Source organism: Eubalaena glacialis, chromosome 10 (genome assembly GCF_028564815.1).
Source record: "Eubalaena glacialis isolate mEubGla1 chromosome 10, mEubGla1.1.hap2.+ XY, whole genome shotgun sequence".
Lineage (NCBI taxonomy): Eukaryota > Metazoa > Chordata > Mammalia > Artiodactyla > Balaenidae > Eubalaena > Eubalaena glacialis.
Window position 1 is genome coordinate 95,965,581 of NC_083725.1, and position 17,409 is coordinate 95,982,989.

Consider the following 17,409-nt stretch of genomic DNA (forward strand, 5'->3'; position numbering starts at 1 on the left):
GCCGACTTAAAAGAATTACTGCAAAAGTTCAGCTAGGTAAAAGATAAAAGGTTGAGCTAGGTAGGTCTTTAAGATTCCTTTCAGCTCTAAGATTCTATAAATCTAGAATATGTTGCTAGTTTCTATAAATGTTGTTAATACTTCTTATTACAGGAGGCTTTAAAAGCAGGAAAAGAACCCCCAGCTATTTGGAAAGTACAAAAAGCTTTATTACAGAAGTTTGTTCCTGAAATTCGAGATGGGCAAAGAGAATTTGCTGCTACAAATAGTGTAAGTAAAATACTTGTTTACATTAACCTTCCTATTTTTTGACAGTGATCCTGGGTAAAATACAGAATGATGTAAATTTAAATGTATTGTTTAATGTATGTATATTGAGCATTTCTGAGATAAAATATTAAAATTGAACTACAGAGTATATGATACTGATTTTAAAATAAAATTAATGTCTAAATACCAGCTACTTAAATTGCTTAACTTTTTATTTTTTAAATAAAGGAAAGGAATTAGTGTTAGTCTGTGAAGAATTCAGATGGACTCAGAGACTCTTATATTGATTATTCTGCCAGTCAAATATCCTGATTTACCAAGAAGACTTACAGAATTATTTTCTACCTAAGTAGTTGTTTAATAGCACTGAGTAAGTGAGCATCTGATGATTAGCCAAATAAGATTGCATCTATATATGGGCTTGCAGTTAAGAGTGAGGCTGGAATCATTTTTATTGAGGGTACAATTAGCCTGACCAGAGCTGCATTTTGAAAACCTTGAAGGATGGCTCTATGACAGTCTATCAAGACAACAAAGTAATATTTTGTGTACAGAATGTACAATTATGTAATTCAAAGTGTTTCTTTCCTTAGTACCTTGGATATTTTGGAGATGCAAAGAGTAAATACAAAAGGATATATGTGAAGTTCATTGAAAACACTAACAAAAAGGAGTATGTCAGAGTGTGTTCCAAAAAGCCAAGAAATAAGCCTTCACAAACTATCAGGTATTTATTATTTTATGTAATATGTTTGTAGTAATTATTGGAAGGCAAGAAGCTGATTTTTTTTTTTTTCCATTATGTACAAGTCTGAAAATTCAGTGCCTGATGTAATAAGTGATTCTTTTTGAAGTAATGAGATGGGAACTGTAAAGCCCATGGCTATCATGGTGGGATGGGTACCCTTTTCTTCCCTGAGTTCTTTTGGTGTCACCCTAGTATATTGAAAAAAATTGGATTTACAGTCTAAAGGTTTGAATCCATCTTTTTGTGACCTAGATTAAGATAACCTTTCTAGGGACTTCCCTGGTGGGCCAGTGGTTAAGACTCCATGCTTCCACAGCAGAGGGCCCGGGTTCAATCCCTGGTCGGGGAACTAAGATCCCACATGTGGTGTGGCCAAAAAAAAAGAAGAAAGAAAAAAAAGATAACCTTTCTAAGCCCTCTTTTTTATCCATAAATAAAGTGAAAATAATAATGGAATGTCAAATTTAAAATGAAAAAAATTGAGCCTGTACATTACAAGTACAGTAGAATTGTCATCATGTATTAATGTGACTCTGGGTTGTCTGGAGCGTGAATTTGGAAAACAGATGACCTAGCCACATTCCCTTTGATCTGTATGGGAAAAGAGAGTGTGAACCTTGATATTCTCAATCTAGTGCTAGGAAGATCTAGTTTAATGAAGATTCCAACTTATTGGACACAGCCCACCTTATTTTTATGATGCAATTTTATCCACTCCCTCAAATCTCCAGAACCTAGTATATAGCAAATCTTATTGAGGGGCTCTAGAACAGGTGCAGTTGGGATTCCACATCAAAACCTGGCACCACTAGAGCCTGCGAGAGTTTCTGACTTGACTATAAATCCATTGATCATCTGCCGTGTACAGCCTCATAGTCAGGAAAATGAATTTACAAAGGGAAAGGAAGAGTGGAGGGAGAGAGAGAAATAGGGATGGAATTAATATAGTCCCTTATTAACTGAATATTGAATGTCAGTGGTTAAAGAGTATATTTCAAAAGACTTTTGGAGGAATCACCATTGGAGATGTGTAGGACTTAGACTTTATTTCGGAGATACTGGTGAGGTAAATAAACTTTCTTCACCAGTGTTTCTCGGGTTTTTGTCTAATTTATTTTATTTTATTTATTTTTGGCCGCATCACATGGCATGTGGGATCTTAGTTCTCTGACCAGGGATTGAACCCGCACCCCCCCCACAGTGGAAGCGCAGAGTCTTAACCACTGGACTGCCGGGGAAATCCCTTGTCTAATTTATTTTAATTTGACAAGGTTTCAGTGCGTTAATGAAGTCTGTTTGTAACATTGCAGAACTGTTCAGGCTAAGCCAAGTAGTAGCAGTAAAACTTCTGATCCTCCAACACCAAAAACTACAACGACAAAAGCCCCTTCCATGAAACCCAAAGTTAAACAGCTAAAAGTAAAGGCTGAGCCACCACCAAAGAAAAGGAAGAAATGGAAAGAAGAATTTTCATCATCCCAATCTGACTCATCTCCCGAGATCCACTCTAGTAGTAGTGATGATGAGGGTGAGTTCTCCATGAAATGAAAACCTGGATAACTTTAGATTATGTACATTAATGGGGAGGAGCAGTGATGCTGACAATTCAAAATGTATTTAATTTTCCTTAATTAGGGAATTTAGCTACCTAATTAAGTTCTGCTTAGGCATATATTTGCCCATGACTAAGCTAGATAACTGTGCCTTAGTTTCTCTTTTATAAAGTGAAAAGGTTGAAATAGACAGCAGTTATCATACTTTTTGACCTTAGAACCCTTCTACACTGTTAAAAACTGTTGAAGACGCCAAAGAGCATTTACGTAGGCTATATATATTGAAATTTACTTCATTAGAACTTAAAGCTGAGATAGCTGTAAAACACAGCATATACCAGGAAACATTCCATCAGCCATCAAACTTGTGTAATATATGCAAGAAATTTCTAGCAGTTCAGTAGTCTAGAGCAGAAGTAGGCAAACTACTGCTAGTGGGCCAAATCTGATCTGCAGCCTATTCTTGTAAATAAAGTTTTATTGGAACACTGGGATTCATTTACATATTTTCATACAGTTACTTTCCCATTACAGTGACAGATTTGAGTATTTACTACAGAGAGTATATGACCATTAAAGCCCCAAATATTTACCATCTGGCCCTTTACAGAAAAAGTTTGCTGACCCTTCTTCTTCTAGAGCATACATTTGAAGGTAGTCAGGAAAAGACGAAAGGATGATGGAAGGCTGCATATGCCATGCTAAAGCTAAAAAACTTGGGATCCTGTAAGCAAAGGGGAGTCCTTGGAGGGATTTAAGTAAGGGAGCAACATGGTAAAATCTGAATTTGAATTACGTGACATCACAGTTCAGGTATAAATTGAAAGTCTGAACCTAAGTTTTGGCAGCAGGGATGGAGGAGAGAGGACACATTTGAGAAATTCAGGATGTAATCTTGGCAGAACTTGAATGATGAATCGGGTGTTGGGGGCACTGTTGAGGTTGATGTCCAGGATGGTTTCTGACATTGTAAGTATCACTGCTTGGGAGCTGATCTTAGAGATTACTTGGATAGAAACAGAATCATAATAAAAACTCTTCAGTACAGAAGTTTACTTTAAATGTATTGTTTTTAAAAGCTACTTGTGAACTGTTGTTTAGACGTAGGCACGTCGGAATTTATAAAGAAATTTAGTGCTTTGAGTATGTGTGGAAGGCATTATACGTAATTTCGCAGTTAGCATTTCTGCCTACTGTTTAGAGAAGTTTGGGTTCTGAATTTGCACTCAGTTATTTATACAGCTTCCTCAAATGACAATCAAGGTGAGAATTTTCTTTCATTGGTAACTTGAGTTACCACTAGGTGTCACTAACAGGCAAGCATTTTTAGTACTTCTTAAAAAGAAGGCAAATATTGATAATAAACATAGATTTATAGGCTGGTGATTTTCAAGCTATTTGTTTCAAGACTTCTTTATAATCTTCAAATTTACTGAGGATTCCAAAACACTTTTTGTGTGTGTGTGTGGCCTGTATCTATGTATATCACCAAGTATCAGTTAAAACAATTTTAAGATATTTTAAATAAACCCATTACATATTCACATAAGTTTTTTTAAACAATTGTATTTAGTTAGAAGAATAGCATTTTCATATTTGCTTCTGTATTCAGTTTGTTATTATATATTATTTTGGTTAAAGTATATGAAGAATACCCAGCCTCACATTAGCTATGTAGTTGGGAAAGAGAGGAGTATTTTGATTACCTTTTCAGATAATTATGGATATTTTTTTTTGATACTCAAAGGATTTTATTTGATCAACGTGACAAGTGGTAGCTTCTTCAACTTTTCATGCTTGTTACATTAAAATCTATTGGTTTGTTTTACCCTTTTGAGGTATCTTTCATCCATGAATGATTTTATAACATTTTTTGGTCATGTGAAAATATCTGTTAGCTCATTGATGTACATAGTCTATTTCATTTTTTTTCCACATTTTAAAATGTGGTAAAATATAACATAACACTTGCCACTTTTAACCATTTTTAAGTGTACGATTCAGCAGCATTAATTATATTCACACTGTTGTGCAACTGTCACAGCTATTTCCAAAACTTCCTAATCACCCCAAACAGAAACTTTGTAACCATTAGGCAATAACTCCTCATTCTCCCTTTCCCCCAGCTGCTGGGAATCTCTAATCTATTTTCTGTCTCCATGAATTTGCCTACTCTACATATCTCATATAAGCGTGGCTTATTTCACTTAGCATAATGTTTTTAAGGTTCATCCATGTTACATAGCATATATTAGAACTTACTAGTTTTTATGACTGAACACAATTCCATTGTAAGTTTATCCATTTTATGTTCTTGTTTATCTTTTTATCTATTGATGGACACTTGGGTTGCTTCCACATTTTGGCTGTTGTAAATAATGCTGCAGTGAACATTGGCGTATAAATATCTGTTTGTGTCCTTGTTTTCAATTATTTATATACCTAAGAGTGGAATTGCTGAGTCATATAATTATATGTTTAGCTTTTTGAGGAACTGCCAAACTTTTTCCACAGTGGTTGCACCATTTTACATTCCCACTAGCAATGCATAGGGTTCCAATTTCTTCACATCCTCACCAACACTTGTTATATTTTGTTTTTTGACTATAGCTATTCTAGTAGGTGTGACGTGGTATCTCATTGTGGTTTTGATTTGTATTTCCCTAATGACTAATGATGTTGAACATCTTTTCAGTTGCTTACTAGCTATTTGCTTATCTTCTTTGGAGAAATGTCTATTCAAATCCTTTGCCCAGTTCATGTCTCCTTTTGTTCTTGAGTTGTAGGAGTTCTTTATATATTATAGATATTAAACCCTTATTAGGCATATGATTTGAAAACATTTTCTCCCATTCTGTAGATATTTCAGTTTGTTTTTTATTTTTTTAGTATATGTGCTGCTGAAGTGAGCACAGTATTTCACTTTCTTGATAATGTCCTTTGATGCACAGAAGTCTGAAATTCTGATGAAGCCAAATTTATCTGTTTTTTTTTCATTGCTCACGTTTTTGGTGTCATTTAGAATCCATTGCAAATCCAAGGTCATGAAGATTTATCCTTGTATTTTCTTCTAAGAGTCTTATGGTTTTAGTTCTTACATTTACATCATACATTTTTGCAGTATCAAAGAAATAACATTTTTAATATCAACACTGATTTCATCAGTGAAGTCTTTAAGTATTGGAACGTTGTCAGGCTCACAGTGGTGGAAACAAGTTTTCCAGAATTCTAATTTTCACTTGAAACCTCAAATTTTATCATTGGCAACAAATACTGTCAGTTGTTTTCCTTGCAGTGACAGGTTCACTTCATTAAGAAAATGTCTGCCAAATACCCAAGTCTGAATAGGCATAGTGTATCTGTCAGTCATTTTTTTCAAATAAAATTGGTATCCCAATGGGGGAAGAGGTGGCTGGTTCATCTTGTAATTCAAACAATTACATGGATGCTTTTCCTGGAGAAAACTGTCATACTTCATAGCAGAAATGCTTTATATGTACCTCTTATTTCATCCCACAGAATTTTAAGACATTTACTCAAGAGTAGAGATTTAATACAATTAATAATTATTACTGCTTCATCAAGGATTATTCTTAAGGGAAACTGGCTTTTTTTCCTTCAAATTCATGGCAGTTAGATGATAGTCATGGCAAAGTATATGGCTACTAGTACAGTTTGGTGTCACTGCCTCAATTCAGGCTAGGTAAGGCCCCAGCAGTTTTACCCAACATTACTTTTACAAATGTCAACAGAGTGAAAAAGGTATATAACATCTTAATATTATTAGGAAAACAATTTGACATCAGAGACCCCTGAAATGGTTATGGGGGGAGACCCCGAGGGGTCCGTGGACCAAAGTCTAAGAACCCCTGTTAAAGGCCGTGATAATAGTTCTATACGTGAATGAAAAGAGTCAAAATTCAGACACACCTCTAATCTTGCAGTTCTTGCCATTGAATTTGAGTGAAATTTTCTTTATGCACAGGCTATGTTTACATTAAAATTTTTTTTTAATATGTGTTGACTCTAGACCAGAATTTTACAGTAATTTAAGTGTAGAAGTAAAAAGAAGAGATATGTATATATTAACTCATACATTAGGTGTTTTATGGTTTCTTTACTAATTAAATACTGTAGAGAAACCATCAGTTTTGAAGTAGCATGACCTGGCAGCAGATGTCTGGTAGGGCCAGGGGAGGAGAAACAGGTTCCTATGGGGCAGATGTTTCCAAATGCCGGGCTGGTGTTGGGCTTCAGAGGCACCTGGGAACTTTTTAAAAAGTATAACATTTAAGCTTCATCACCACTACCACTATTACCACCCCAGATTCTGTTTTAATAAGTCCAGCAATCTGGTTTTTTTGTTTTGTTTTAAAAGCTCTCCAGTGATTGTGATGTGCAAAACCACCGTTGAGAATCTCTTACCCAGGGTGTTTTTAAAGGCAGAGTGGGAGAACCTTGAATTTGAAGAAGTTTTATCTACAGCCTTTTATCTGCTTATAGGCACTTGCTATAGAGCAGAGTGTTTTTAAAGTCGTCAGGAAGGAGTATTTAATATTTCATCTTTTCTCCCTCCCAGAATTTAATCCTCCAGCTCCCTTTGTCACTCGTTTTTTGAACACAAGAGCAATGAAGGAAACCTTTAAGAGTTACATGGAATTGCTTGTTAGCATTGCTTTGGATCCTGACACAATGCAAGCCTTAGAGAAGAGCAACGGTACAGTCTGCTAAGTAGTACTTTCTTGGTAGTACTTTCTGGATCTTTTTTATTCTTCTCTGTTAGTTACATGTTTAATATGTGGTTTTTGTATATGTTGTCAGTTAACAAACTGTTGATATATTGATTTTATAAAATGGGGTCATAGCTTTTCATGAATTGTTTGAATATATGAACAATTTTATATTGAATATATTTTTATTGATTTCTACTCATGAGACTATTACGTAACTACCCACTAGTTTCTTTCAATTCTAGAATCTTTATCATCCTCATAACATTGCACCAATTGTCTGAGTTGCGTGGAAGGTCCAGATGTCAATATATTCTGTTTTCTAATAATTAGAAAGATGAACCAGATAATAATGGTGTAAAGATTAAAATTGTATATTCGTGTCCAGTAAAAGATACATCACCAAGTAATTATTTTCTAATCAATTAGTAGTAAAACAATAAATGCCATGGGTTATATTTATTAATATTATTCCTTTTTTACTCTTCCTGTAGTAACTTTTTCTTATGGTAGAGTAGGGATGAAATTGACATACGAAATAAACTGGTAATTTATATATCTAATGTTGCTCACTAACATTTACCCTTCAGCTACTATAGCATTCACCAGGGACAACTAGAAGAGAGAATAAAAGGATTAACGAGTCAGTTTCCATTATCCTTCTATCAAAATGAGTTGAACAAGTGTAAGATCAAAAAGATAGTAACAATGAATAATCAGTAACAATATACTTCAACAGCAATGCCTAATAATGTATATTGTTTTATTATTTCCACATACTTTGACATACATTATTCTATATTAATCCCAGAACAACTTAGCCATTTTTTGGGTGAAGACAGTGACGCTCAAAAAGGTTAAGTGACTTGCTTAAGAGCCCACAACTTGCAAGTAGCAGAGAAAGGATTAAATCCAAGGTCTTCTAATTTCTAGTCTTGCTTTTTTGACTATATAATCAGAGGCAGTAATTCATACATCAACCATTGTAGAGCTGGAAGAGATGTTAGAGAAGATATTAAATGTGTTTCCTAAAGTTACAGAACAAGTTAGTGGTAGAAGAGCCACAATCAAAACCCAAAATTAATTCCCTAGGTCAGCATTTTTGCCAGTAAACGTTTTCTCTCTCAATCAAAACTCCTTGCATCATAAAATACGCATTTCTTAGTAGTGATCATTTCTGGGTGGTTGTATTTTAAATGATTCTTTTTCTATTGCTTATCATTTTTTAAAAAATTTTTCTCCATTTAAAATGAAGGATGAAAAATTTAATGGTTATATTTAAAAATAATCTACAAATGTTTAAAACTTATTTGTGTGAAATGTAAATTTTTATAATATTTGAATAGATTTAATCACTGCTAGAAAGATAAAAAGAAAGCTATCAGGTGTGTTGTGGTGACCTGAGAAAGCATTCCTTACTGAGGACTTTTTCTTCAATTTGAGCAAAGTGTTCTTTTGCTGGTCTCTGTGCTTGTGTTTATTCTCCAAATATAAAGAGTCATTTTGTTTAGCTATGAAATTAGTAACCAGATTCTGAGGGTTATATATACATTTTCAGAAAGGTCATTAAAGCTAATTAGTATTATAAAATGTTGTTATGCTGATAAATTAAGAAATAGTTTAGTAACCTAAAATATTTAATACAGCACTAAAAGTAATTAACTTATACTCTGAAAGTGTTTCTCTTAAAAGAGCTTAAAGTTTCAGAAGGGTAAAAAAGAAATCATAATCTTTGGGTAAGAAACCTTCATCATACTTTTACTCTCCCCTTTTCTCAAATAACTATTTTGACTCTTCCCTTGTGTATTTGAAACTAGATTTTGACTATTTTTCTTGCCCTACTTTTTCTTTGCCCCAAACTATAGTGAATTAAGAATATCATACTCAGTATTTTATTAAAAATTTTAATGTTAAATTTATGTTTTGGAATACTGTTATCGTTCACATGGTAAATGAGGTCTGAAGAGATTAGGCAGTTTGCCCACTGGTTGATCAATTCTGGTGGCATAGATGGGGTTAAAACCCAGGACTTTTGATTCTGTCATCACACTATGCTGCTTCTTTCTCACTTAGCTATTGTAAACCTATTTTTTCAAGGTAACTTTTGTTCAAAAAGCTTCATGTGCAATATTTTAAAATCAATACATAATCAGTGAATTTAATGTCAGTCTATTAATGTTTTAAGAAAAGCTGTATTTCTAACAAGTTTTTTTGTTGATAGTTTATCCTGTCACAATAAATTTTTATCTTGTTTTAGATGAGCTACTTTTGCCTCATATGAAAAAAATAGATAGCATGCTGAATGATAACCGAAAGAGACTCCTTTTGAATCTTCATTTGGATCAGTCATTCAAGGTATTTCCGTCAGGTGGTTTATTAGCAAACTCAGTGGCAATCATAGTCTTAGATATAATAGGAAAGAAAATTTTTGGAAGTCATTCTCAGTTTTATAAGATTTTTCCACCCAACAAAAATTTGATTTTTATTCATTATGAGTCTTGTCTGAGCTTGTCTTTTTATTTTATTAAGTATATTCTTAGTGTTAATCATTTGCTTTTCTCTGCTTAAATTCATTTTTCAGGTTTTTATATTCATCTAGTATTCCTTATATATAATAATTTCCAAATGTTTTCAAAAATACTTCCTTTAAACTACTGTATTCCAATCTTGTTTTTCTTTTAAACCTCTTTAAAAATTTCACATTTCATATATACTTAAAATTGGCCTTAGCACAGTTATCAAAATTCCCTTTACTTGCCTGCATTACTCAGTATCTGAGGAAAAACTGATCCTCACCTAATGGTAGGAGGTATATATGTCTGTTAACGTTATCTTGGCACTATAAATTGGTTTTTGGTGTTACCAGAAATAGAGAACAAAAAGCTAATCTAAACTCAGAAAATATATCATAGAAGCTACTTAGTAGTGAAAAATTTCCCGCCTTTTCTTATTCAAAGTATAACATGTAACACCTAGAATCATTTGATTATATCTCTCTAAAGAGAAGTTTTTAGCTTTTTAAAAAATAGACTATTTTTTGGAGCAGTTTTAGGTTCACAGCCAAATTGAGCAGGAAGGACAGAGTTTCCGTGTGTCCCCTGCCCCGACACCTGAATAACCCCCCATTACCAGCGTCTCCCACCAGAATGTCATGCTGATGAACCTGCACTGACACATCATTACAACCCAAAGTCCATAGTTTATGTGAGAGTTCACTCTTGTACATTCCATCGATTTGGACAGACATAACCACTATCATAGTATCGTACAGAGTAGTTTCACTGCCCCCCCAAATCCTCTGTGCTCTGTCACTTCATCCCTTTCTCTCCCCCAGCCTCTGGCAACCACTGATCTTTTTTACTTTTACTCCATAATTTTACCTTTTCCAGAATGTCATATAGTTGAAACCATACACTACGTAGCTTTGGCTACAGATTGGCTTCTTTCACTTACTAATATGCATTTAAGGTTCTGCCATGTCTTTTCACGGCATAATAGTTTCTTTCTTTTTAGCCTGAATAATAATCCATTGTCTGAATGCACCACAGTTTATCCATTCACCTACTGAAGGACTGGTTGCTTCCTAGTCCTGGCAATTACTGCTAGACAAGTCTGTGTGAACTTATGTGTGGACATAAGTTGTCAACTCCTTTGGGCAATTTGTATAGCTTTTTCACATCCCTATTTTATCTGAACTCCACATAAAAGTGAAAATTGACTTCATTTTAGCTAGGTGAAAATTAAGGCTCTGAGATTGATTTAGAGGTTATGGGACACCAAACTCTGACTAGTAGTCCTGTATTCTTCACTGACATGTATTGATACTTGCAGAGGGGAAAGAAAAAGGTCAGAAGCTAGTAAGACACTAAGAATTTGTTCTAAGAATTTGTTCTAAGAATTTGTTGCTAAGAATTTGTTCTGCTCACTCCTAGTCCAGTATTTTCTGTTTAACTGCTGTCTTCAAATGAAATATTTTGGGTAGAAGTACCATGTTTTCTGCAGACAATGGAATGTTGTTATCTGAATATTTACTAAATCTTAAAAATGACCGGTTTTGGCTAACCATTTTAGAGATGTCAAACCAGTTCTCTAACAACTTGTTTTAAAATAAAGCCACCGGGACTTCCCTGGTGGTCCAGTGGTAAAGAATCCACCTTAGAATGCAGGGGAGCCGGGTTCGATCCCTGGTCAGGGAACTAAGATCCCACGTGCTGCGGGGCAACTGAGCCCGTGCACCACAACTGCTGAGTTCACGCACCTCAACTAGAGAGCCTGTGTGCCACAAACTGCAGAGTCCATGCCCTGGAGCCTGCACGCCACAACTAGAGAGAGAAGCCTGCACACCTCAGCGGAGATCCCGCGTGCCGCAACTAAGACCCAACATAGCCAAAAATAAATAAATAATAAATAAATCTTAAAAAAAGAAAAATAAAGCCACCACTTGGAATTTAATAGACTCAGTAGATATTTAAATCTTATGCAATAGTTTATGGTGAACAACTGAAAAATTCATTTTCATATTCTTGTTTTCACAGAAAAAACCACAAAATTTCTAATTTTGAAATATATTTATAACTATAAATGATAATAGTGATGTCTATGATAGATAGTTTTCATTTATAGCAATTTGCATTTCAAAGCCAAAATATGCACACAGTATTAAAAGTTAGAATGAAGCTAGAAACAAATAGCTCACTATGGTAGGAAATGACAAAAATTCTATTATTTCTATTAATGAAACAGTTCACTCCTACACTTTTATTTAAAAAATTAAGTTGTTTTAAATGCACTGTTTGAGGGGTCACAATACCAGGTGCTTGGGAACCTATACAGAGTTTGGAAAAGAGTGGCCTTGAAGGTTGAAACTGTTTATAAACAGTTGAAGCTTACAAATGTCCTTTCCCCTGCCTTGAAGCCAGAGAGGCATTACTAGAAGGAACACTCTGACTCATTCGGGAGTCCCCATAGTGTCACATGCTGTTGCTTAAATCAGGTCGTAAGTTTGGCCCAGATCCAGGGGATGGGGAAATAGGTTCCACATCTTGATGGGAGGAGCTACAGAGAATTTGTGGCCATGTTTAACACCCCACATATGTTTGTGTATGTGTGTATAGATTGTATATATTTACTGCACCCCATCAGTACCCCCCCACATATATTTTTTGTGTCTATGTACATGTATGAATATATTTCTATATTTTTTAAAAATAATTTTTGAATAGCTAGAAGTAGTTGAGATCACTTTTCTTCTGATGTCAGTTATTTTTGCTTTATTTTATTTTAAAGAATGCCTTGGAAAGTTTTCCTGAACTAACAATAATTACTCGAGACTCTAAAGCAAAAAGTGGGGGATCTGCTATTTCTAAAATCAAAATGAATGGCAAAGCTTATAATAAAAAAACTCTAAGAACTTCTAAAACAACTACTAAATCTGCACAAGTAAGTATATATTGATTGATGTAATTATACCTTTTCTAGTTGTCAATATAAATCCTACTTCAAACATTGAAACAAGCAAATATTTTACTCTGTTGTTAAATGTGAAGTGTTTTCAGGTAGGAATGAGCAGCTCTGGCCTACAGAATAGGGACTCGTTCTTACTCTTTGTTTTTCTCCATTGCCTAGCACAGTATCTGGCATATGGTGAGTGCTCACAAATTTTCTAAATAAGACTAATAATCATCCCATGCTTATAATTATATTTTTAATATTTTTGTGTGTCACTGGGTACAAATGCATACAGATAAGTGAATGTGCACACATTCCATAAGATTCAATATTCCATATCTGTAAAATTATTAAAATTGGAATTCATTTATTTTCAAACATAGTCTAAATTATTGCCTTTTCAGAAAGCAGTTTAGCAACATATCAGTTCCCCATCAAAAATGTGTTTTGTAGAATCGTTCACAAATGCATAAAACTGTATGCCTTTGCTCATTGTAGAATTAGTTGTAAGAACAATTCCAGTTACATATCACCAGCATGAGACGAAATAAATAAAGAGCCACCCAGATAATGTAATATTATGTACTTTTTAAAAAGAAGAGATAGATTCATTCATTCTTTCAATTAAAAAATTTGGTACCTATAGTATACCAAATATAGTTTTGAGTACTAGGAATACAACAGCGAAAAATGGTCCAAAATCCTGCCCTCATATAACTTCTGTTGGGAGGGTGGTGCTTAATAAATAGAAAGATATCCAAGTTTTACTTTGGTTAAAGAAAAAGAGTTAAATAAAATTGCAGAACAATATGTATAGTATGATTCCCTTCGCATTACAAAATTAGTGTTATTGATATATGTTATACATATGGAAGCATGCACATGGAAGAATATGTGACATACTGTTAACCTTGTTTACCTCTGAAGCAAGAATTATAGAATTCTTTTACCTTGTAAGTCATCTTCTATGTTTACTGTTAAAATTTTTTGTAATGTTGAACTTTTTTGAAATAGTGTATATTTATATTCAGGAAAAAAGAGTAAAGATTTTAAAATACAGTTTAAAATCTTATTTTGAATAAGTCTCTTGTCCATATTAATACATATTAATATCTAGCCATGTAAGTCATTTTTAAGATTTCCATTGAGACTTTTGGTCTAGTATCTTCATAAAAGTATTCTTAGTTCAGATGCTCCATGAAATAAATGTATCTATAAACTCTTTTCTTTTTATAGGAGTTTGCCGTTGATCCAGAGAAAATACAGTTGTATTCTTTGTATCATTCACTCCATCATTATAAATATCATGTTTATCTCATATGTAAAGATGAGGTAATTACTTTTTCATTTACTTAAAAAAGAAATGTATGTTTTTCTGAACTTTAAGAAGACTGTAGCTGCAGCATTTATATATATAATTTTTAAAGATTACACTGCAGTTACAGTTATTAACAAAATATTGGCTATATTCCCTGTGTTGTACAATATATCCCTGTAGCCTTACACCCAACAGTTTGTACCTCTCACTCCCCAGCCCCTATATTGCCCCTCTCGCCTCCCACTGGTAACCACTAGTTTGTTCTCTATATCTGTGAGTCTGCTTTTTTGTTATATGCACTAGTTAGCTACAGTATTTTTTAATGTTTTAAAGAGAATTGTTAAAAATTGTTTTAAAAAATATGTCTATACTCTAAGCGTTGTGCTCAGATTAATCTGAGGCTCACCATCACATAGGAGCTGTAAGTGGTAATGTTTTTAAGCTGTTATACTTGCTTTATGTTGCCATAATAAATGGCACTTTATTGCATTTTCTTCTCTCATAATGTATAATGATCCTGCTTTAATTAATTCACGTTAGTCACTGCTTTGAATATCTTGCTGTCCTCCTTATCTGTAGAATGGCCTTATCCCAGATAATTGCAGAGAAAATGGGAGTTTTGTCCCTTGGCATAAAGAAATGATAATCAAAATTTAATTGTAACTTTTAAGTATCAATTTAAGTTGCTCAGAAATTATGTATGACCATAATAACACTTGGTGGATAGGATGTAAGGATTAACTCAGAGGTTAAATGGTTGTAGACAGTAAGCTTTTTTGACAAGCATTATCAGTTTTTTAATTAAAAAGGGTTAAGTTGGCTCAAGGCTGTACAATCATGTGTTTGATAATGGTCTGGTATGGAAAGACGTTCATAAATCTAACCTCTGTCTAGCAAAGGAGAAAGTAAAGATGGTCATGTAAAGTATGTTGGCTATTTTTACAATGCTCTGAAACGCAGAACTTACCCCAAAATTTGTCATTCGGCTTTTAACACAAATGGAAGTAATTGAGAAAGTTTGAACCACTTTTCCTAGCCTTCCTCCCTGCCCCCATGTAGTCAAAAATGATAGGATTAGACCACCCAAATTTATATGAAATAGTCATTCTCTGTGGATGGAATTTTTTAAAAAATCTGTACTTGTAGGTGAATTTATAAATCCTCTTTTCATTCAGGATATAGAAACAGTAAGCCCTCATGAAGAGCTTATAAAGTGATAAGTATAAACCAATTTGGTATTTCTTTTTATTTTAGATTTCTTCTGTGCAGAAAAAAAATGAAGATTTAGGACAGGAAGAAATTGTCCAACTTTGTATGAAAAATGTAAAATGGGTGGAAGACCTATTTGAAAAATTTGGAGAACTTCTAAATCATGTACAGCAGAAATGTTCCTAACATTTTCACAAAAATTCCATCTATTTTCTAGCACTAATAAGATGGCAGAGGCGGGTGGTCAAAGGGGGTCTAGGGGCCTCAGATAATTGAATGTCAAGCAGTGGTCTCCTGCAAGCACGCCTGCTTTGATCATGAACTTGCATCCTGGCCTCTGCTAAAGGACAGTGGTGCTGCCAAGGAAGTCAGTCCTTTGGAAATGGACCTAAAATCCCACCACGTTTTTATCCTAATGAATGATTTTTCTACTTTGTAAACCATTGGGTAACTGAGTTTTATTTTCAGAAATGTTTTTTGACAAATGATGAAGCATGCACTAAATATAATTTTTCTTTATTGCTAGAGAGATAACACTTAAGTAACATGATTATTTTTTCCTGACTCCGACTAAACACCAGAATGAAAGAGAGGTGGCAGAAAACGTATGTTAATATTCATGTCTGACCACAAAACGGAAAGTATTGTACATTATGTAAACCTATCTGGTGTGATGTGACATTCTGTATGAGAACATCATCAGTTTAAAATGTAAAATTCAGAAACTGCATTCTGGTTTATGAACTCCTTTTACTCTTAACATATTCAGGAAACTGGATGTGGAATTGGTGCAATTCTATGACTGCTTTTTGTGTCAAATTATATGGTGATGAAAAAACAATGACATACTATTTTCCCTATCTCAAAGAAAAGTATTTTCCTTTATACTGTTTTTCCTTTGGAAAAATTTTCAATTGTACATTTTATTTCACTAATAGTTGTATTTTTCACAAGGAAAGTGTTGTGGTTATAATTATGTTTGATGTATCTGTACTACACTTTTCATTATTTTCAGTAAATCTTATTTAGTTATATATTGAATTTCTATTGTGAATTCTATCTTGAGGTAACCATTTTTGTTTATACAGATTTGCTTCAGTGTTATCCAGAATATGCATTCAGTACTAGAATTAGTTTAGCTTTATAAATGGGGTTGTGTTAGACACTGCAGGAATTTTCTAATTCATGAAAATAAATTTCTTAGTAAACTAGCACTTGGTTAACTGATTTGTCGAAGTAAAAATTAACCACATTATACATTTTGAAGAATAAAATTTATAATTAGACTACATGCAGTGTTAAACACAGCTTACCCAACTCTTAGAACTGGAAGTGGTAGAGCCCTCCTTTTGGTGCCTTTCCAACCTTTATACATGCTATTGTAGCTCTCTTTAGTTTGATAGCTAGTGTTTCTTCAAGTAGTTTAGCTGAGACCATGAATGTATTAGGTTCAACATGACCTTGTGTTTTATTTGTGTTTGCCAACAGGATGCCTTATTTGTTTGAGAAAAAGATTTACTAGTGTCCTTCTAAATGATCTCCTTTTTTAGGATTCTAAAGAAGTTGTTAATCATCATACTTTTGTTTATTTTACCACCATTTAGTGCCTTAAGTAAGTCCTATCAAGAAAGCAGTGTTACTGCTCAATGCCCAAATAAGACGTGCTTATGTGGATATTGCTATTGTCTTGATTTTGAGTTAACAGGCCAACTTCTTACACTTAAAACCTTGGTAAACTGGCAAAGAATTAAAAGTAACATGTGACTTGATTTGAGAATAAACATTGTAGCATTGGGTGAAAAATGAGTATTTGAGTTAAGCTTACATATTTATTTCTGATGGTTATCTTATTGAAAGCAATAATCCTTAATCCAACAATCCTTGTACCTGCCATTAGACAAGGTAATCATGGAAATTTCTCTCAAGGATTAAATGTTCCATTTCTGAAAGTCTTTTGAAAACCTGTTTAGGCAGCTTATTTTGAAAACAAAATAACCTATTAGATTCATTTTGCCTAACTCAAATGCGAGAATATCAGCAGTGAGAGCATCATAAAATTAATTTTGCTAAGTGGAGAAGAGTAGGAAGCAGCCATATTTCTTTCTGATATTGACTCTGGACAGAATTGGTTTC

General features: G+C 33.7%; 1 protein-coding gene across 4 annotated transcripts in view; it reads left to right on the top strand.

The window, feature by feature from the left end:
• QSER1 (glutamine and serine rich 1) overlaps positions 1–17,151 on the top strand; it is a 75,830-nt gene extending 58,679 nt beyond the window's left edge. For all 4 annotated transcript variants that reach the window (XM_061201550.1, XM_061201551.1, XM_061201554.1 and 1 more), the window contains 8 exons: positions 154–270; positions 864–997; positions 2,329–2,546; positions 7,151–7,288; positions 9,559–9,656; positions 12,588–12,740; positions 13,986–14,081; positions 15,322–17,151. In XM_061201550.1, coding sequence (XP_061057533.1) covers positions 154–270; positions 864–997; positions 2,329–2,546; positions 7,151–7,288; positions 9,559–9,656; positions 12,588–12,740; positions 13,986–14,081; positions 15,322–15,462 — 1,095 coding nt within the window. In that variant the 3' untranslated portion in view covers positions 15,463–17,151. The remainder of the gene's footprint in view (positions 1–153; positions 271–863; positions 998–2,328; positions 2,547–7,150; positions 7,289–9,558; positions 9,657–12,587; positions 12,741–13,985; positions 14,082–15,321) is intronic.
• Positions 17,152–17,409: the final 258 nt, after the last annotated feature.